The 21,738-nt window shown below is 45.8% G+C and overlaps 1 protein-coding gene across 9 annotated transcripts in view; it reads left to right on the top strand.

The window, feature by feature from the left end:
- FHOD3 (formin homology 2 domain containing 3) overlaps window positions 1–21,738 on the top strand; it is a 502,620-nt gene that overhangs the window by 469,343 nt on the left and 11,539 nt on the right. For 7 of the 9 annotated variants that reach the window (XM_043888942.1, XM_043888941.1, XM_043888938.1 and 4 more), the window contains 5 exons: window positions 436–626; window positions 6,518–6,710; window positions 10,252–10,275; window positions 11,602–11,776; window positions 19,908–20,069. In XM_043888942.1, the coding sequence (XP_043744877.1) occupies window positions 436–626; window positions 6,518–6,710; window positions 10,252–10,275; window positions 11,602–11,776; window positions 19,908–20,069 (745 nt within the window). The remainder of the gene's footprint in view (window positions 1–435; window positions 627–6,517; window positions 6,711–10,251; window positions 10,276–11,601; window positions 11,777–19,907; window positions 20,070–21,738) is intronic. The other 2 variants (XM_043888946.1, XM_043888939.1) reach the window with 1 other exon arrangement.

Below are 21,738 nucleotides of genomic sequence, written 5' to 3'. Positions count from 1 at the left end.
CCCAACATATTAAGACCATCCATGTCTGAGTTTGGTGAATTCCTCCAACCTCAAGTGAAATATCTAAAGAATAAGAGAGCTCTGAAAAATTTTATGAGACATCTGCTCAGTTCATCTTGTACTAGGGTTCATTGATATCATGTTTTAATTTACAGTTCCCAAAGACTTTCTTAAGATTTCTTTCCAAATATGGCAAAAAAAAAAAAATGACACTTGTGTTGAGTTCATTTGGAGAAGTTTTATCACTAAATAATGTGATGTAGAGATAATGACAAATACACATGTGGATAATTTTTAGGCCATAAATGTGTTTGTATTTCAAGATGTAAATTGGGTTCTGATGTTTGTTTCTTCCCGGAGGCAGTTCGGTTTCCTGGGTCAGGTGGATGTCCGGTTATTTCAGCACATTTGTAATGTTCTCTCTCTGATTTTCAGGTTGACTTTGATCAACTTCAGGATAATTTATGTCAGATGGAGAGACGATGCAAAGCTTCATGGGATCACCTCAAGGCAATTGCAAAACATGAAATGAAACCAGTTTTAAAACAGCGAATGTCAGAGTTCCTAAAAGACTGTGCAGAGCGAATTATAATTTTAAAAATTGTCCACAGAAGAATAATTAACAGGTGAGTGAGTTGAGGAGTTCATGCAAATATCAGTAAAATGGCATGCTGAAAATATTCTGCAAAACAGGATGTACATATACAAACATTATACTGAATATTCTTGGTTCATAGCATTGTACCTTTGATGGACAGTCCACTTAATTTTTCTTAAACACACACATGGCAGTAATGCCACTGAATCTTGGAAGAAATCTCAGAGATAATATCATCCAAAAGTCCTACTCGATCAGGAATTGGATCTGTAAGATCTCTGGCAAATTGGCCCCTGCGTCTCTGCACCTAGTTGAGCAATTCTGCCTATAGAGAGTACAAAGCCTTGCAAGACAGCTTGACTTGTTAGGAAAAGTCCCTTCTTCATGTCGTCCACAGTCACCTTCTGAGACCTTTCACTCCTGGATTCTCAGATGGCTGCTCTGTATTGAGCCTGCCTGGAGGCGGCCCACACCCCACAATGGGCATCATCCTCTGCACCAGCCTTCCTCAGAGTCCCAGGGTCCACGAGGCCCCGGGGAGACACAGCGGTGACGTGGCAGGCCTTGCTTCCTACAGGGAGGCTGGCGAGGGTCTAGGGCGGCTCCACGGCGGTCCAGAGCTGTCTTTCCTGTAAGTGGTAGCAGCATCGGGACGGGGTGTCCCAGCTCCCCAGGTCAGGCCATTTCCTACCAGGCACCCCCCACTTCGTTCTCCTTTGTCTCGTCGCAGAACGTGGCTGGAGGTCCCTCACGCTGGCCTCTGGAGTCTGAGTGCTCTGTCCTGGGCCTCGCCCCGTGGTGACCAGATGTGCAGGCCTGCAGGCCGTGGTTTCCATGGAGCAGGTGCTCTGCCAATAGACCTATTGAAACAGGCCTCACTGCAGCTCTGTGAAGGCAGGCCTCCCTCGGGGCGTCTAAACTGCAGGCCTTCCCCAGAGACCTGCACTTCAAGTTCACTCCCACTCCTGTGCTTGAGTACTTTATTACTGTCTCCAACAAATATGTGGCATGTTCACTTACCCTTGTACATTTCACATTTTAAAAAATCTTTTCTCTTTTCCTTCCCTCCCTTCTCTGTCTTTCCTTCTTTCCCTCCTTCATAGGCACCCACACTGAATTTTTAAAAACCTCCTTTTCCTGTCTGCCTGTGAACCCTCTCCCAGTGTGTATCATGTGCTGTTTGGGTAATCATACATCCTGGGCCTTGATCCAGGCTTTTTTGGTGGGCAGGGGTAGTCTCTAAGTGTTAGACCGGACAAGAACAGGAGACAGAATCTTCCCTCCAGGTTGACAACTATCTGTTACTCAGTACTTTTGGAATTTAGTTGTTCGCTGTAAGTCTCTCTCCCTGGACTTCATCTGGACCTCACAGCTGCCCTCCGGGTAGGAGGGTCTTATCAGAGGTTTTGTCAGATTTCTTACTGAAAGCAAAGTACACTCTGCTTTTAACATGGTTAAAGAGGGGAGGCAGAGAATGTAAGCGGCTTTGGCCCTCCATGCTTTGTGTGATACAAGCAATTTCCAACTTAAAATGACTCAAATAAACAAATAGTTTCCATTTGGAATGTCAGGAAACTGGAGCAGTTTTATGAAAGTCTTGTAAAGCTATTATGCCTGGTCACAGTAACCATCTTATCCCAGAAAGTTTAAAACTCTGTTTTGCTGATACATCTGTTCCCTAAGCTATTGTGTATGTCTGTGTGTTTATGTGTGTGTGTGTATGTATATATATACATGTGTGAATATATATATATTGCATGTGCAAAATGTATATAATGCATATAACATTTGCTCTGATTGCGTATTCTTCCTGGTAAGCTGGTTGCCCAGCTGTTGCTTGCTCTTGTGTGACCTGGATCCCAGAGGCTCATTATTGGACACCCATTTGGCCTCCCCCTCTTTTCTAGCTCCCATGGAGCTAATGGGGCAGGTGCTTCCACCTCCCTTTCCTGTCTGATGACACTCCCCCACCCCCACTTAGTGACTCCAATGGCCCCTTTTAATAAAGGGGCAGAAAGAAGAACTTAGGCAGTTCTCTTAAGGCAAAACCTGACTTTCAAACCGTTGCCTAAGAACATCTTGTTCGGGAGGTCTGAATCTACAGACTAACCTGCCCTTTTTGCTGTTGCAGTGACAGGCATCCCCAGATCTGTGGGTGTGCAAACCCCTGGCCAAGTCCCAGAGTCACTGGCTACAGTTACACCACAGCAGGCCCTGCAGAGGGGGCCAGGTGAGAGCTGGGAGGAAGGCTTTCCTGGGAGGCCTGGAGAGCCACAGCATTCTCTGGGGAAAGGCAGGTGGAAAACAAGTGAACACCCACGCTGGCTTCCCGGTGCCCCCAAATCCACCCCTCCCCCCCCTCAGCCAGACACCCCACTCATGGACACACGTGAGGGAAAGGGTGGATGGTGGAAATGGTCAGAGATGCTTGGCTTGTGCCTCGGGACACTGATGAGAGCAACTAGTGCCTCCGTAACCTTTAGACTTTCTTGCCATGTGTTCTGAAAGTTACAAACTTAACAAAAATCCCTCAAACCACTGTGATGGCTCAAGGGGGAGGGGATGTATGTGCACATAGAACTGATTCATACAGTTTACAACAGAAGCTAACACAACACTGAAAAGCAGTTATACTCCAGTTAAAAAAAAATTCCCTCAAATGTTTTATTCCCTTAAAGATACACCCATTTTGCTCTTCTGTAGGAAGGCCACAGTCTTTCCTCTCAAACGGACATCTGAGTCTTTTTTTCAAGTATGCGATGTACTTACTTCTCTGTTTGCACAGTGTATATTTGAATCATATCTCCAATTTATATGTTAAGATTGGATCCCCTCTAGATAAAAATAATGTTCTAAAAAGTGGAGGATAAGGAAGCTTGGGTTGTATTTATGTATGAAAGAGGACTCAGCTGTGGTCTGATTGGTTCTCCCTTGATTCATCTTACATATATTTGTATATTATAGTATCCTATCCTAATGCATATAACATCATGTCATATCTCCAGGGAACAATGTCAGGTAGTAATAAGAGCCAGGAAGAAAAATTAAAGAGTATAAAGGATACAGGGAGTGGCCAGGAGGTCCTGTTCTACGTGGGTGGTTGCAGGAGGCTTCTCTGAGGAGGTGGTATTCGGGCAGAAACTTGAGGGATAAGAGAGAGCAATCCAGGCTGCTGTGTGTGGCAGGGATTCTCTGGGCTTAGGGAAGAACTGGCCCCGGATGCTTTGTCAGGGCCTGTGGTCCTCCCTGTGGAGTGGCCGCCTGCCCCTCCTCACAGGCGCTGCAAACTCTCAGCTGTGTCCCCCGAGGGTCCCCTACACACCACATGGGGGGCCTGAGGTGGGCTTGTGCCAAGAATCACGAGGCGTCAAGTGTGACTGGCGTCCTAGGCAGTGAGGTCAGAGAGGTCGTGGGGCCGGTTTTGAGTGAGACACCACATCTTGTTTATTCATCTGTTGATGGACACTTGGATTGTTTCCACTTTGGGGCTGTTATGAATAGTGCTGTCATGGGATTTGTGTAGGTTTTGTGTGGACCCATAGTTTCATTCCTTTTGAGTAAATGTGTAGGAATGAAGGGGCTTCCCAGGTGGCGCTAGTGGTAAAAAACCCTCCTGCCAATGCAGGAGACTTAAGAGACGTGGATTTGATCACTGGGTCAGGAAGATCCCCTGGAGGAGGGCACGGCAACCCACTCCAGTGTTCTTGCCTGGAGAATCCTGTGGACAGAGGAGCCTGGTGGGCTACGGTCCATGGGGTCGCAAAGAGTTGGACACAAGGAAGTGACTTAGCATGCACGCATAGGAATGAAACTGCTAGGGCACAGAGTGACTCTGTATTTAACTCTCTAGGAACTCTGTCTTTCCACCACGGCTGAACTGTTTTGTGTTCCCACCACTACTGTGTGAGGTTTCCTGTTTCTGTGCATCCTCACCAACACTTGTGATTGTCTGTCTTTTTTATTATAGCCATCATAGTGAGTATGAAGTGGTGTCTCAGTGTGGTTTTGATTTGCATCCCCCTATGACTAATGGTGTTAAGCAGCTTTTCATGTACTTATTGACTATTTGCCAATAATCTTTTTGGAAATGTCTACTCAGATCTTTTGTTAATTTTTTATTTGTCTTTTTAGTGTTGAGTTGTAAGATTTATCTATATATTCTGGACATAGATCCCTATTAGACATGATTCGCAAATATTTTCTCCATTCTTTGGGTTGTCTTTTCAATCTTGAGAGTATCCTTTGAAGTTTCTAATTTTGATGGAGTCGTTTATCTATTTTTTTTTTCCTTTGGGTGCCTACGCCTTTGGTATCATATCTAAGAACTCATTTTCTCATACAAAGTCATGAATTTTTATACTTTGTTTCTTCTTAGTTTTATGGTTTTAACTAGCATTTTTGGTTGTAAATAGCAGTTTTCTATCCCTTTCTAATTTTATGTTGTATGCTTTCCTTTAGTATTCTTCACAGATAGAATAATCTACTGTCTCTCATTTGAAAAACATACCAACCCCCTATTAAACTGTACAAATTAGAGTGATCAAAAATATTTTTTCTACAATTAGTGATATCAATTATACATACTGTTTGTTGTATACAAAAATTTTCTTTTGTCTCCTGGTAACTTCTCTCTCATTTCCTGAATAACTAAAGATTAGACACATCTTTGCTCATTTTTCTTTTCTAAAAGTTTTAAGTAAATAGAATCCAATAACTTAATTTATATACTAAATAGCTGAAATAAATTTTATTTGCTTATAAACATCTTTTTACAAATCATTAATTAGCATGTTATTCAAAATATGTTCCTGTCAATTCCATCTATTCATTTAAGTCCCCTAAAATTGCTAAGCAGCATTTCTTTACCCCTGCTCAGTTTTCATATGAGCTAGAAAACATGCAATACTTTTCTTAAAAGTGAAAGTGAAAGTTGCTTAGTTGTGTCTGACTCTTTGCGACCCCAGGGACTATACAGTCCATGGAATTCTCCAGGCCAGAATACTGGAGTGGGTAGCCTTTCCCTTCTCCAGGGCCTCTTCCCAACCCAGCGATTGAACCTAGGTTCATCAAAACCACCGCATTGCAGGTGGATTCTTTACTAGCTGAGCCACCAGGGAAGCGCTTTCTTAGAATAGTACTTTATCATTTTTCTTATAAAAGTTTTACACACCAATTTAAAAAAAATTAAAACACAGATAAACAAGTAGGAAAAAGTACTTAATCTCCTGAAAATGCACCACCTGCATCAGTGAGAAAGTTAGTTGAACTTAACTTCTGGTTACATTTTCACTCTTTCAGTTCAGTTCAGTTCAGTCTGTCAGTCGTGTCCGACTCTTCGTGACCCCATGGACTGCAGCACGCCAGGCCTCCCTGTCCATTACCAACTCCCAGAGTTTACTCAAACTCATGTCCATTGAGTCAGTAATGCCATCCAACCATCTCATCCTCTGCCGTCCCCTTCTCTTCCCGCCTTCAATCTTTCCCAGCATCAGGGTCTTTTCCAGTGAGTCAGTTCTTCACGTCAGATAGCCAAAGTATTGGAGCTTCAGCTTCAGCATCAGTCCTTCCAATGAATATTCAGGACTGATTTCCTTGAGGATTGACTGGTTTGATTTCCTTGCGGTCCAAGGGACTCTCAAGAGTCTTCTCCAACACCACAGTTCAAAAGCACCAATTCTTTGGCGCTCAGCTTTCTTTATAGTCCAACTCTCACATCCATACATGACTACTGGAAAAAACCATAGCTTTGACCAGATGGACCTTTGTTTCACTCTTTAACCTCAAAGAACCCCAAGAACAAAGAACAATGTCTTTGGGTGATTGGGTTTTATTTATTTATTTTTTAACCGAAAGTCTGCAGACAGCTGATTTTTGTGTCTTAAACCTGAAGTCCTTGCCACCATTGTTTCTTCATGGCAGGTTCCATTCCTTTCTTCTCTTTATGGGCCACCCACCGTATGCAATTCGGGAAGTGAACATAAACAAGTTCTGCAGGATCATCAGTGAGTTTGCACTGGAGTACCGTACCACCAGGGAGAGAGTTTTGCAGCAGAAACAGAAACGGGCCAACCACAGAGAGAGAAACAAGACCCGGGGGAAGATGATCACTGATGTAAGTTTCATGAAGTCGGTTTCTTTATGTCATTTATTCTGAATGTCTGATCAACCATAGAACCTCTCCACAGTTTAGAGGCTGCACTTTTCTCTTCCTGTGACAGTGAAAAAAATGTTCCTCTTTTAAAAGGTGCTCTTAAACTGTCCCTCTACCACTTCGCTGAAAACCTGAAATATAATGAACTTCAAACTAGGATGTAAATTAAGGAGGGGTGGCTGGTGGAGGAACTTTAACCTACTACACAAGTAATTAGCTTGGTGGGCTGTGTGATGCTAATGACGTTGAATACTTGATTCCATCTTCAACCCTTGTGAAGTGGCTAGAATTGAAAGAGGAGACGAAAAAGTCTAAAAGATGACACTTAACCATAGGAAGACAAAGGTTCTGATTTGGGAATTGATTCAGGATTTTAATAATTGTGATACTATTAGCTAATCAATCAGTTGACACCTGGACCACCCATTCTAGGCATTTGAATGGAGAAATAACTGATGTGGTTGCTCAAAGACATAATCTTATGGGCTCTTGGCAGTCTCTTGAGTTAGAAAACAAGAGAGGAGAGCCCAGAGGCCAGTGAATTTAGCAGGAGTCTCTGATGGCTCCTTGGGGAGCCCTGCACACTTGCATGCCTCCCCAGCCCCTGGGCTTGTCCTCCATCTCTTCCACCTCAGCACCGAGCCCACACGCACCGTGGGTGCTGCGTGGAGGGCAAAGCCCTGTGTGAAGACGCCAGAGACAGAGACACGTAATTATGGTGCCTCTTTCTGCTGGGCCTTTGTGAAATTTGTGCTCAGTAACTGCAGTTGTGTCCAATTCTTCGTGACCTCGTGGACTGTAGCTTGCTAGGATCTACCCCTCTTTATATCGCTCTGAGAAGCAAAGTGCCTCTTAGATCCAGGGACCAGAATAGGTGAAGGATTAAGACACAGAGAGTGACCTCATCGTGGGGGTTGCAAGCCTCTGCTAAACCCAAGTCAGGCAGGTTTCTCTGGGGAGGAATAAGATCAGTGAAGACAACCTCACTGAGGCGGCCTTCTGTGCCCACGGTGATCAGTCATCTTGTAAGACAATATAATAGCAAATATGATTGCTAGCCACATTCCTGAGGGGTGTGACCTTCTCAGATGAATTATCTTAGAAATTGTGTTTCAATTTTAAGGCATTTTGAAGGAGAACCAGAGACTAGTCTCCTTACCATTCACCCTACCCTTGATCCTTGTTTCCTTGGAATTTGCTGAAACCTTAGGCAGTGCCCAGATCACATTTCTGCAGAAAGGACCCTTTCTACAGATTGTTCTGAAGACCAATGCCATCCGCTGAGTCTGCTATCTCCTCTCGTAAAATCTGGGTTCACTTGGATCTTCAGCTTCCTGGAAAGACAGGGACTCAGGAAGCAGACTGAACCCACTTGGGCAAACTGTGGCCCACATTTCATTCCAAAGTATTATTTTTAAAAGTTTAAAAAGGGAAGTAGTTAGGTTTGTGGCCGTGAGACACACTGGATTGTGAAAAATACAAACTCAATGTGCTTATAATTATGAAAACACATCAGAATTTCTTGCCAAATTCTTGAGTTTTTTTTTTTTTACAGATCCCACTAATTTTTAAATTGTGTCCTTTTCTGAAAATATTCAGTCCTCCTATTTATAAACAGGGGTAAATGTTTCTAGAGTTGGATTCAAAAATACTTAAATTCGCATTGAAATCTGGACAGCGCAGGTTTCTTCAGGGTTCGTCCTCAAGGTGGCCCTTGTTTTTGATGGGGCGAGTGACACCATTCATGTAGAAAGATTGCCATCTGCTGGAAGATTAGGATATTGTCACTCAAAGCAAAGTATACAGCTTCAGGTTTTTCCAGTTCTCAGTTAAGCACCCATTGTGTACCCACCAAGGCACAGGGCTCCTAGGAAGATGTGAGTACAGTAGCAGACAAACTTGTACCCCAAGGGTGTCATGATCCGGGTAGAAAACGACCCATATGCACAACTGAAAACAAAAGCAGGCAATAGAGAGTCGCAGAGCCCCTGAGCGTCAGAGCTGGAAGTGGTTTTTAGAGAAAACTGTGGGAAGTCATTCTTAATATAGATGCTGAATAATGAGGATGGAAGTGGTTGCAATTAGACAGAGAGGACTTTAGGAAAACCATCATTTTATGAGGCACAGAGAAGTCTGGGTAAAATCTGAAGACCCTGCATGCACAGTCAGCCCCATACCTACTCTCACATGCCTCTCCCCCCTCTTTTTTCTCTATTTCTGAATGTGCAGACGGCCTCCTTTCTAACTCTCCAGGAGTCCTGCCATGTAAGGGTCAGTGAGAACTTAACTCACGCCTTTTTCCTTGTGTCCTAAACTAGTTCCAGGCAATACAGTGCATAGACAAGACAGCATAAGGCAAGTGTGGCCCTTTCTGCCTTCATCACACCCTAGACGGGCAGTGAGAGCGTAGGCTGTCCATCCCAGGACTCTTAGAGCCCTGCTGAGGGCCATGGTCCTCCTGGGTGAGATCTTTAATCTTCCCCAACCCCAGCTTCCTCTTCTGTGAAAAACAAATGCTAGTGACTGGGGCGTGTTGAGAGAGTTAGAGGTAAGCACGTGTGCTAATCACTGGGACAATGCCAACTATCTGGTTAAATTAAAGAAGCTCTAAGATTAAAAAAAAAAAAAAAGTCATCACTCATCACAAGGCTGATTGCCTGGAGGCAGTGTAGAACTGGAAGCATTTTGTCATTTTGGCTCCCAAAAGTTTAGTCAGTTCTGAAAAACCTGCGTCTGATTTGCCATCCTGGCTTGTAACCTCAGTGGAAACACAAGTTAAATTGAGGGTGTGTTTGATTTAGAATTAAGAAATTGACATGACTTTCACCCTCAATTTACTTTTTGAAAAGGAGTATTTTATTTGGTTACTTAAAGCAGTTTGGCTGGTGATAATTAAAAGAATGGTGTGTCCGTTCAGACAGCCTCCACGAGGGACAGGTAAGATTTTAAAAATCGTTTGATGTTTCTGAGGAAAGAGTCAGGGGACCCGTCCTGTCCAGGCAGTGGTCTCCCTTGTCCTGAGTGGCCTGTGTGTAGGCGGGTTCAGGGGGACCCAGACCTGGCAGCCTGGGCAAGGAGAGGCTCAGCACTCGGAGTGAGAGGAGGGGGCGCAGTGGACAGACGGACACAGGCGGAGGGAAGTCCTGAAGGCTGGCAGGCGGTGGTGGGTTCCCTGGGACATGGCCAGCCCAGTGACCGGGCACAGAGGTCTTTAATGGTCAGGGGACCAGGTGAACCAGTTATTGTCCTCCAAGGCAGCCTCAGGAAATTGGCCTGACCTTGGTCAGGACTGGTCTTGGGGCTCTCAGAGAGAGTGTCCAGACAGGAGGGCTATGCAGGCAGGACTCAGCAACTCACATCAAGAAGGGTGTGCCCTGGGTGCGGTGGCTGAGTCCTTTTGCTGGGATTTGATGTGGCACTGCCATGATCTCATCTTTGCTGACTTCTGTGCCTTCTGAGAATCCCTTCTGTCTTTCCCATCCTGTCCTGTCCTCTCGAGTAGACTGACGAAGAAGACGAAGTTGAGGTAGGATGTTTATAAACATGGAGAATGCCACGCGTGACCCTCCCGAGTGTGCCATAGAATCTAACCTGACGTGAGCAGCATGACGCGCCAGCCCTGTTCAGCGCATTAAACCTCGCATGACTGTCTCCTGCTGGGTTTCCGTGTGATCACTAACCTCCTTACATGGGTTCTCGTCGTGGTGTGTGTCCCAGGGACTGACTGAAGGGAAACTGCATTTTCCTAGCTGTCCCGGTGTCCCAGGCCCTGTGAAGGGTGGCAGGGTTGGCGAATCTCTTCCTCCTGCTGGACAGGTGGACAAGGGGTGGGATGGGTGGTGGCTCCTTCCCCGGCCCCTGGTGCGGATGCCAGAACCAGAGGCCAGGGCAGGGCTGCCCAGACTGAGGATGAGGAAGGAGCCACGCAGATGGTACGAGCCCCAGCTGTGTCCTGGGCTCCAGCACCAGGGCTGAGACGGTGGGTAAAAAGAGGAAGCCGGGGATGGATGGAGCTGCTCTTTCAAGTGTTATTCTAACTGTCTTTTGATTTTTCATCCAGATGTTTGGCTTTGTGTGCATATGGCCCGAAACTATAGCATACCTCTTGTAAAACATATATGCTTTGTTCAGCCTAGAATTAGAGAATCTCATCATGGGAGTGTAATGCTTGTGAAAACAACTGAATTTTTGACACAACGAGAAGTGAGTGTTGCCAGACTCCATTTCAGCATGAATTTCTGGGCCATGTTCTGACCTGGGCCCTGAATCAAACTCTTTTGGGGCCTTTGGCAAATCACTCCATCTTGGACGGCCTCAGTTTCCTTCTCTGTAAAGCGAGGGGGACAAGATTCTGCACCTGAATCCCACTTTTAAAATTCTACCATAATAAGTGATCCATACGAACGCTTTAACTGCTTTCTGGCACCACATTTGAAAAAATAAATCGCACTGTATCTGATTAACAGGCATGTTTCAACACTCACATCCAGCCTTTGGTGTTAGAAGCAGATTTGGTTTCTGAGTTCTTCCCAGAGTTGCAGTCCATCATTCCTTGCCAGCTTCCAGATTCTAGGGAATCTGCAGTGAGCCGGGAGACAGACTACAGTAGAGGGATGGGTGTGGTCCTTCCGGGACCAAGGCTTTTCTTTCTGATAAGAGAACTTGCCCCCCATGCAGCCGTCTGTCATCAGTTCATTGACGCTCTCACTGACTGCGGTCACTAACGTGTCTGCCAAATGCACATAAACCAGAAAAGAGAGCGACAGAGAAGACTTTCCTCAGCTGGAGGTTTGCTGAGCTTGAGTTCATTTTTGGGGAGTCACCTCATGCCGTAACCCCCTTGCTCTTGCAGTCTGGCAAGTTCTCCGGCGGTTCCCCGGCGCCCCCAAGCCAGCCACAGGGCCTGAGCTACGCGGAGGATGCTGCTGAGCATGAGAACATGAAGGCTGTGCTGAAGACCTCATCCCCCGCCGTGGAGGACGCCACCCCGGCGCTGGGCGTCCGCACCCGCAGCCGCGCAAGCCGAGGTAACGCCGTCTTCCGGGGTCCCCCCACAGGGTAGAGGTGACTGTGTGTCTGTCTGGGAAGTGGACGGTCCACTCCCCGGGGCTCTCTATACTGACGTCATCATTCACTCACACCTTTGTGACCTGCCTTCATAGCTTCATTTCGAAAACAAGCAACCTTCCCCAAAGCACAACTTAGTTCACACAGGAGGCCTGAGTACTGTGAATGAACCTTGTGGGTTAAAGCCAAGATCAGCAGGACTTCCCTGGTGGTCCTGTGGCTAAGACTCTGCGCTCCCAATGCAAGGGGCCTGGTTCAATCCCTGGTCAGGGAACTAGATCCCATGTGTCACAACGAAGAGTTCACAGCCAAATAAAGATAAATATTTTTTTAAAAAAACAACCAGAGATCAGCAAACTATGTCCTCCAAACCACAGTGAGCTGGCCATTTACTCTTGTAAGTCAGGTATTAGTGGAACACAGTCACCCTTGTGTTTATGTGTGCTGTTTATGATGCTTTTGCACAGCGGGGCAAGGTCGAGGGGCTGCGACAGAGACTGCAGAGACCATGGAACCTAATGTTTTTCCTCTCAGGCAGGGTACAGAACAAGGTTGCTGACCCTTGAATTAAAATGCTATCCCTTTTTGCCTTTTAAATCCTTGGAACAGAGAGGAAACTAAGCTTCAAGATGGTAAAGACAGATAAGAGTTTCCAAGTTTGTTTCATAACTTGGAAAGGATTTTTAATCTGAATTAAGAATTAAGATGCATTTTGCATCTAAGAGTGCTTACCTGTGTTTCCCTGGTCTGGGCTGATGCCACGTTCACCTTCCTAAGTTTCCTCTCTGCCTGCAGGATCCAGCCCATGCTATTCATGTGATATGTTGAGGTCCCCTGGGGTCTGGTCCCCTCCGGGCCCCCACATACTTGGTTTTCACTTGGTCCCACATGGTGTGCATCACCCTACTCTGCACATCCTGTGTCTCCCTGAGGGCCCATCATGGCTCATGCTGTCCTCTCTCCTCTGCCTGTCCTGTCACCACCAGAGTCTACCTCCTCCATGCTCTCCACCTCACCATGAACTCCTGAGACCCCAGGTTAGGTCTCAGGAACTTACAAACTTTATAACTAAAGAGGATGAACCCCTGGAGGACGGACTTTCTCCTCTTGGTGTTTGCTTAGCACATACTGTGCACACAAATTAGAAGCCATGTATTTATTGCCCAAATTGAAATGCTTTAGAGTGTAAAAGTGGAAACAGTGACAAACCTGATTTTCTTGGGCTCCAAAAATCACTGCAGACATTGACTGCAGTCACGAAATTAAAAGATTCTTGCTCCTTGGAAGAAAAGCTATGACAAACCTAGACAGCGTATTAAAAAGCAGAGACATCACTTTGCCGACAAAAGTCCATATAAGTGAAAGCCATGGTTTTTCCAGTAGTCATGTACAGATGTGAGAGTTGGACCATGAAGAAGGCTGAGTGCCAAAAAATTGATGCTTTCAAATTGTGATGCTGGAAGAGATTCTTGAGAGTCCCTTGGACTGCAAGGAGATCCAACCAGTCCATCCTAAAGGAAATCAGTCCTGAATATTCATTGGAAGGACTGATGCTGAAGCTGAAACTCCAATACTTTGGCCACCTGATGAGAAGAACTGACTCATTGGAAAAGACCCTGATGCTGGGAAAGGTTGAAGGCGGGAGGAGAAGGGGACGACAGAGGATGAGATGGTTGGATGGCATCACTGACTCGATGGACATGAGTTTGAGGAAGCTTCTGGAGTTGGTGATGGACAGGAAGGCCTGGCGTGCTGCAGTCTGTGGGGTGTCGCAAAGAGCTGGACACAACTGAGCGACTGAACTGAACTGACAGTGTCCCTAAATCTAGTTCCTTCTCCCCTTCTTAATGCTGGATGTTTCTCAGGGCTTTTTCTTTGATAGGCGGCTAAGAATATGCCGGAAGAAGGGATGCCTGTCTCCGCCCTTCCCCACTGTTATCCTGACTGAGACACAGATGGTAAATAGAGCAGTCAGCCCTTGTGCTACAATCTTAATCCCAGACTTTACCCCAGACACATGCAGGTGTTACTGTTCACATTCAAGGATCAGAGATTAGGTTCTCTGCGATTTGGTCTTTCTGAACCCTCTGATTTTCAGATAGTGTTGGACGGAGAATTAGGAAAAGAAAATAACTTATTATTTGGCAAAGCACAGGCAGCCTTTTGGTGAGCAAAAGCAGATAGATGCGACTGTGACAGACCACAGTCCTGAGTACTTGGTGTGGGACATTCTGATTGTCTGATTTTTCACATGGGAAGAAAGGTGCCCTCTTCTTGGCCAGTGCTGGCTATAAAAGTCCTCCATTTCTCAGATCAATTAAGCAGTGACAGGAGAGAAAGAGTGTGTAAACAAGACAGAACATAAGAGGAGAGAAAAAAGTTGGAGAGATCAGAAGGTGAAGAAAATAATATCATTAAATGCTGAGCAGTAGAGACTGTCAGTCTAGACAAAGCATAAAGCAAGGATAAGAATAAAACAGCTTTGCACTGTTGGGTGTGAGGTTGGGAATCATTGGCTCCCACAAGGCGTAGGGCATCCTATGCATGAGTCTGTCTGTGCCCCAGCAGCTGCTGTAGGCTTTGTCTCCTAGGCTAACCGTGGCCACCAGGAGAGCAAAGGCAGCATGAGCACCTGCACCATAGTGACCCCAGCCATCAGGAGTCGAACTGCTGTGCCTTCGTGGACGCAAGCTGGTGCAATTAAAGCCACCCTGGGAGGTGGAGTCCAATGTCGCTGTGCTGTGTGCTTACTCACTTAGTCGTGTCTAACTCTCTGCAGCCCTGTGGACTGTAGCCCGCCAGTTTCCCCTGTCCATGGGGATTCTCCAGGCAAGAATACTGGAGTGGGTTGCCATGCCCTCCTCCAGGGTATCTCCCAACCTAGGGATCAAACCCAGGTCTCTTTCTAATGGAACATAATTGTTGTTGTTGTTCAGTCACTTAAGTCATGTCCAATTCTTAGCCACCCCATGGACTGAAGCACGCCAGGCTTCCCTGTCCTTCACCATCTCCAGGAGTTTGCGCAAACTTATGTCCGTGGAATCAGTGATGCCATCCAACCATCTTGTCTTCTGTTGTCCCTTCTTTTGCCTTCAGTCTTTCCCAGGATCAGGGACTTTTGTAATGAGTCAGCTCTTTGCATCAGGTGGCCAAAGTATTGGAACTTCAGCTTCAGCATCAGTCCTTCCAATGAATATTCAGGGTTGATTTCCTTTAGGATTGACTGGTTTGATCTCCTTGCAATGGAACATAAATGGGTTGTGCTAATTTTAAAAGAGAAAACCCTTCCATAGTGGAAAGGACAGAAAGAAAAAGATATTGCTAGCTTTGTGCAATGTGGGTTCATTTTCACTAACTGATAAAAAGGATTAGAAAGGAAAGTGGTTCAGTCTCTCTGCACTTGCGGAGACTTCTGCTTCCAGGTGGCATGTCACAGGGAGTAGCAAGTCACTACTCCTGCTACTGTAAACCATAAACTTTAATAAAATAACAAGAACTTCCCTTCAGGATACATCAGAGAACTGTGAAAGGAGAGAGAACTAGACAAATTAGAATTCTAGGTGAGCTGAGGGCACCTCTCTGAGAGCATTCACCTAGTCTGGGCCCAGGCTGAGAGTTAGATTTGCTGTGAGCAGAGTAACTTTAATAGTGAAGAGAAGCCAGCAGAACTTGCAGTAGTCATGTGAGCTGGCATAAGAGGATGGAGCTAGAGAAGCTTCAAATGCAGACGATTTTCTTCATGGGATATTTGCCAAGGACTGGGGCAACATGAGGAGGTGGGGAGGAGGAGGCTGTGTCAGAAAGGCTGTAGAAATTTTCCTACAGTCTTTAAGTTCTGAGGACACAAAGATAATTTAGAGTAAGCACCTTCAACAAATGCATCAGATAGTTAAAGACAGAGATGGACTGATTCTCAATGAAAACTGCTATTTGGCCCCAATCCTGCTGAGTCCTCCCAGGAGGTTCAGTGGTAAAGAACCCACCTGCTAATGCAAGAGACACGGGTTTGATCCCTGGGTCGGGAAGGTCCCCTTGAGAAGAAAATGGCAACCCACTTCAGTATTCTTGCCTGGGAAATGCTATGGACAAAAGGAGCCTGGTGGGCTATAGTCCATGGGGTCACAGAAGAGCAACTAACACAATAAGAACTGCTCAGTCCTTCACTATGTCTGCTTAACAGAAAGGGCAAAGACGAGGGGGAAATGACACTGACTTCAGCCTCTGCATTCCTTTCTACTCAAAGTACAGTACATAGTCAACATTAAGAGCCAGGAAAACATGAAAATGTGACCAAGAAGAAGAAAAGTAGACTAGAGCAGCAGATCGACAGGTGATCCAGATGTTGAAATTTGCAGTCAAATTTAGCCATTTATAGTTGTTTTTTAAAAAAAAGGAAAATAGAGACAGATTGATCAAAAGGCTGAAATTTATTTAAAAGAATCAACTGGAAATTCTAGAACTGAAAAGAAAAGTATCTGATATGATTAACAAATATGATGGGTTTAACAGCAGAGTGGTACCAGCAAAAGAGGTTGGTGAGTCCAAACAAAATAGGTTAATAGAAAATATACAAACTGAACCATGGTGAGAAAGAATGAATGAAACAAAATGTAAGAGATTGGTGTAGTGAAATGAAGTAAAAATCCCTCAATCGTGTCTGACTGTTTGCGACCCCGTGGACTATAGCCTGCCAGGCTCCTCTGTCCATGGAATTCTGCAGATCAGAATACTAGAGTGGGTAGCCATTCCCTTCTCTAGGGAATCTTCCCAACCCAGGTATCTAACCCAGATCTCCTGCATTGCAGGAAGATTCTTTACCATAAGAGATAGGTGGGACACAGCCAAATGGTCTAACATATGTGTAACTGGAGTATCAGAAAGAAAAAATGGTAAGAAGTAATAATTGAAGAAATAATGGGTGAGAATTTTCCAAAGGCTCATGATAGATAGCAATCCACATAGTTTAGAGAGGTGGCAAGTCCAAGGAGGGGCTTCCCTGGTGGTCCAGTTGTTAAAGATCCACCTTCCAATGCAGGGGACGTGGGTTAGATACCTGGTCGAGGAACTGAGATCCCACCTGCCTCGGAGCAGCTGAGCCCTTGCACCACAACTGGGGGAGCCCGTGTGCCGCAAATACGGAGCCCCGTGCTTTAGAGCCCATGCTGTGCAACAGAAGTCAGCATGCCAGAAAGCAAGGACAGATATTTAAAGAGAAAAACAACAAATCCAAGGAGAGGAAATACTAAGAAAACCCTACCTAGGCATACCACAGACAAACTGCCAAAACCCAAAGATACAGATAACATCTTTAAAACAGCCAGAGAGAGAAGAGGGTACTCTCTGAGGAGCAACAGTAAGAATGATAACTCACTATTAACCGAAACTATGGAAGTCAAAAGAAAGTGGAATGGCATCTTTAAAACTGCCAAAGAAAAGAAGAAGTTTCTAACCTGTTAGAAATCTATACCCAGGGAAACTCTTTTAGAAATGAAGGTAGATGTTTATTACAGTAATATAATATCTATTTGGATATAATTATTTTCATTTTAGACTATTTCTTTGTTAGATTTTTAAGGGAAAAATTAGTTGCAGTGTTGTCTTTCAGACTACAATTTGCCTATTTTTTAAAAAAATGAAGTCCAAATAAAATGACATGGTACTATCATGGTCTGTAATGTTTTATCTGCTCCACCATCTCTCTCTCAGTTTGCATATATTATATATAATAAGTTACACAGACATCTCAGTATATATCAATGTCTTTCTAGCACCTGGGAGACCCTGGGGAGCCTCCTTGGAGTCTAAGGTATGGTCAGTGTTCTCCTGTGGCTGTATGTATGTGCACAAGTCCCAGAAAGGGAAGCATGTACACAGCCAAGAATGGAACAGGCTTCAGTGGTAACTGGGCAGTGAGGAAAGTAACCAAGGGGAGAGGGGATAAAGAAGCAGAACCAAAACTGAGGTCATGAGAAGATGATAGCATCACAAAACTGAGTCTGACGGTCCTGGACAGATGGCCAGATACTCCTTGTGGGCATCTCCTGACATGTCACAGTGCAAGCAAATCCCCAAGAATGTGTAAGATGGATGTATAGGTAATTCTCAGTGGAAAGATCAGATGATTCCTTCATTTCTGGCTCGTTTTAGGAGCCAGTTATATTATATTATGAGCGAAGACAATTGCCTGAGCTTTGTGTTTTGGGAAGGGCAGCTTGGCATTTCAAAATGGGGCACAGAATTTTAAATCAATAGAGTAAAGGGAAAACAGGAAAGTGCTGGGTAAAATGCAATTGTTCTGTTGATGGCTTTGTTGTGCGGAAGGCTGTGGTTCAGAGGCTCTGCCGAGCCCAGTCTGAGAGCTCTGCTGCTGCAAGGCCTCTTGCCTTCTATTAGAACACCTAGACAAGCCTGACAATGCAGGCAAATTCAGCAATTTCAAAAATTCATTTCTGAGAAGAACATATTTTTAGAGGGTTTTATGATGCTGAAAACACTAACCTTCTGATGGAAACAAGTAGATCAATTGCCATTAGGTATAAGCAGGAAAAGTTAAAATGTCCTGATTTTCTATATCCAAATGTTGTAAGTATGCTCCTACTCATAAAACAAAGCAATTTTTTAAAATGACCCACAACAAAAGCCTTGTTAGAAGAAAACATCATTGTCCTATGGCCTCTGTCCTCGAATACATGCAAGTGGTCAAACACGGCAATCCTGATTCTTGTTTGCCAAGTATGAATTTTTAATGTATTTAATTTAGTCATCTGAATTTTACTAGCAGAAATTATGACTAAATTATAGTATATTGCATATTTGCTGTCTATAAAATGTACAGTCTGTTGAGCTGTGATCAACTATTCCCTACAATTTCTGTTAATATCCAAACACCAAAGTTTTGAAAAATTAGTATAGAACTCAAAATTTAAGATAAGTGTTTACTAACATATTTTCCCTGTAGTTTGAGAAAAGCTGACTATTCTTCAGCTTTAGCTGGACCTTGGTCAAGTTCAGGGTACCTGTGTTCCACAAACACAGAGTCTGAGAACACTCACTTGAGAAAATTCACAATTTTGAGCACATTGTACATCTTTTTTCCTACAGAAGCATATTTCCCATCTTAGAGAAGAGATTTCACAGAGAAGTTGATCAGTCACAAAGTTCATTTTTGATGAATCAAAATAGCATTCATTTCTAAGTGTTTAATATGATTTGAGAACCCATGTTTTTGTGGTACTTTCTTCTTGCTGGTCTAGAGGCAGGTGCTTTCATGTCAGACTTGGACTGTCTTAACAAATAGCTATAAACAAATTTTTTTCTGGTCAGGAAGCAGATGAATGTACCAAAGAAAATGTTGTTTTGGGACTTCCTTGATAGTTAAAGAAGTTGGTTAAGACTCTGCCCTCCCAATTCAGGGAGCCCGGGTTCGATCCCTGGTCAGAAAACTAGATCTCGCATGTTGCAACTATGGCCTGGTGCAGCCAAATAAATTTTGTGAAAGTAAACAATGTGTGTTCCCTTCACTTTCCTAATGGAAGAGGGCAATCCTGTTATGATTTTTAAAGGCTAGGTAATCCAAAGATGAACCATATGTTACAAAATCCATTGACTTTTATTTAACTGAATGAGCAGCTAGGGTTAGTTGACATACACTAGGCACATACAACCAGAGATAGACAGCTGAAACGTAGCAAATGTCTCAGGACATTTCTGGAGCGCATCACTGGGTGTCTGCGATGTGCAGGGCGCCATGTAGCATCGGGAGTCTACCCCGCCCCCACCCCCGCCATGACTACAGGACCTGGCAGGTGGAGACATGTCCAGAACAGTGAGAGGTGGGGTCACAGCTGTGTGACAGAGGAGTGCGACATAATGTGCCGCTGGCATGATTCCTGGGAGGCCAGAGCCCCGAGGGTGATGGTCCCAGGTCACTGCGTTGCCCCTGCGGTGGGGACAGGTCAGCTCCCCGGTCCGCCAGGCTCCGCCCTGACCCTGGCTCCGCTGGGCTCTATTTCCTGATGGGCTTCGCTGCCGCTGTGCTGTGCTCTCCTTCTCTCTGAGTACCTCGTGCTCTCTGGTTGTCTGATTCTTCAGGATCCGCTAGTTCCTGGACCATGGGCATGGATGACTCGCCTAACGTCACGGACGATGCAGCTGATGAGATCATGGACCGCATCGTCAAGTCAGCCACCCAAGTGCCCAGCCAGCGAGTGGTGCCGCGGGAGAGGAAGCGCTCCCGCGCCAACCGGAAGTCTCGTGAGTGCCTCGGAGTCGGGATGCGGGACTCGGGCTCCTGGGAGCAGCCTCCTGGCGCTCTATGACCCGGGAGGGCGGGGACTCAGCGGTGGGATTTAGTGAATGGTCCCTGGTGCCCGGAGGGCCCACCTGTGGTCTTTGACGAAAGGGTTTTGTGCTGGAGCGTCAGCACTGGCCATTGAGGAAGGAGGTGTGCTGCAGCCGCCTGTCCACCGTGGTTGCCATGTCTGGTCAGGCCTCCCCTGGTTCACACGTTGTCCCCGGGAAGGTCTGAAAGGCCTTCGATGACCTTGGTGTGCAGGGATGGATACAGTGGGCCAGTTGCCAAGTACTGCCCTGAGTGCTTTGCTGCGGCCATATTTCTGCCCCTCGCCCAGCATCAGGGGGGCACTTTCTGGGCTGGAGACTGTTCCCCAGTGGTTCACTGCTGCCCGTGAATGTGCTGAAGATGAGCCCAGAGGTGGCAAGTGATTTTACAGGCATTGCTGCTGCTGCTGCGTCGCTTCAGTCGTGTCCGACTCTGTGCGACCCCATAGACGGCAGCCCACCAGGCTCCCATGAACAGAGGAGCCTGGTGGGCTGCCGTCTATAAGGATGGTTAAAATCGTTCATTTTAGCCTAGGTTGATCAGGCTTTTTAAAAAATTTCCTACCAAATAGAGGATATTTCCTGCTCCCTTTTACCTGCTCCCACTGGCTGAATGACAGGTGTGGAGACGCCTCTGTGGGCACCAGGCTGAGTCTCACAGGGACGGCTCACTTCGAGAAGCAGGTTCCCTGAATCCTTTGACATGGCCATGGCCCTCCTGTGTTTCAGAAGAGAGCTCACCCCCAAAGCCTTGGCCTGCTGCCGGTCACTCAAGAGACAGCTTGAGTCTCCACCAGCTCAGCCTCCAGGAATGCTGACTGGGACAGGGATTTCTGATGTTTCGTAAAAAGGATTCCTGGTCACCTCCCCTTGTCTTGGCTCCCAGAGTGAAAAGAGAGTGACCTTCAGGAGGCAAGAGTTCAGTAAGAACTCAAACTCAGAGCCTCCCCATGCAGTGCCTCCCTGCACTCACCGGGGGTGGCTGCGTTTTGGGATGCATGCTGTGGACGCCCTGGTTCTGTTTGAACCATTGTCATGTGTGTTTCCAGGGTAAATAACTCTAAACCGAATTGCCACAGGCTCTCAGACCCTGCCCCTTTCATATCATTGCGTTTAGATTCTAGTGGACATTTTCCCCAGAAAAGTAAGTGCCACTCAACACCGCTTGCAGGGAGAGGCAGAGACTCGCAAACTACAGAACTCGGGGGGTTGGGGCTGTGGTTCTCAGTGAGTGAGACAGGAGGCTGGTTTTTGCCACGCTCCTAGAGGAGGTCCATCCTGCTGGTACACGCTTCGAGTACCTTCTTGAACTGTGGCTCTCAACCGTGGGCGCACATTAGAACTTCCTGCAGAGCTTTAAAAATGCCAGGTGTCTGGGCTGGACTCAAGCCGACCTCCGGAGAGCCTGTGCGGTGGGGTCCTCCCCGTGCCCCCGGGTGATTGGTGACACTAGAAGGACTCTCGCTCCACTTTGTGTGGCTTCTGCCACACTCCCTCCATTTTTAAAATAGAAACCTATCATTCAGGGGGACTTTTTACGTCTTTAAGAATCTGTTTGTGGACTCCAGCATCGCTGTCTTTA

This window comes from Cervus elaphus, chromosome 27 (assembly GCF_910594005.1).
Source record: "Cervus elaphus chromosome 27, mCerEla1.1, whole genome shotgun sequence".
NCBI lineage: Eukaryota > Metazoa > Chordata > Mammalia > Artiodactyla > Cervidae > Cervus > Cervus elaphus.
The sequence above is the reverse complement of the archived record's forward strand: the minus strand, read 5'-3'. Positions and strand labels throughout refer to the sequence as shown.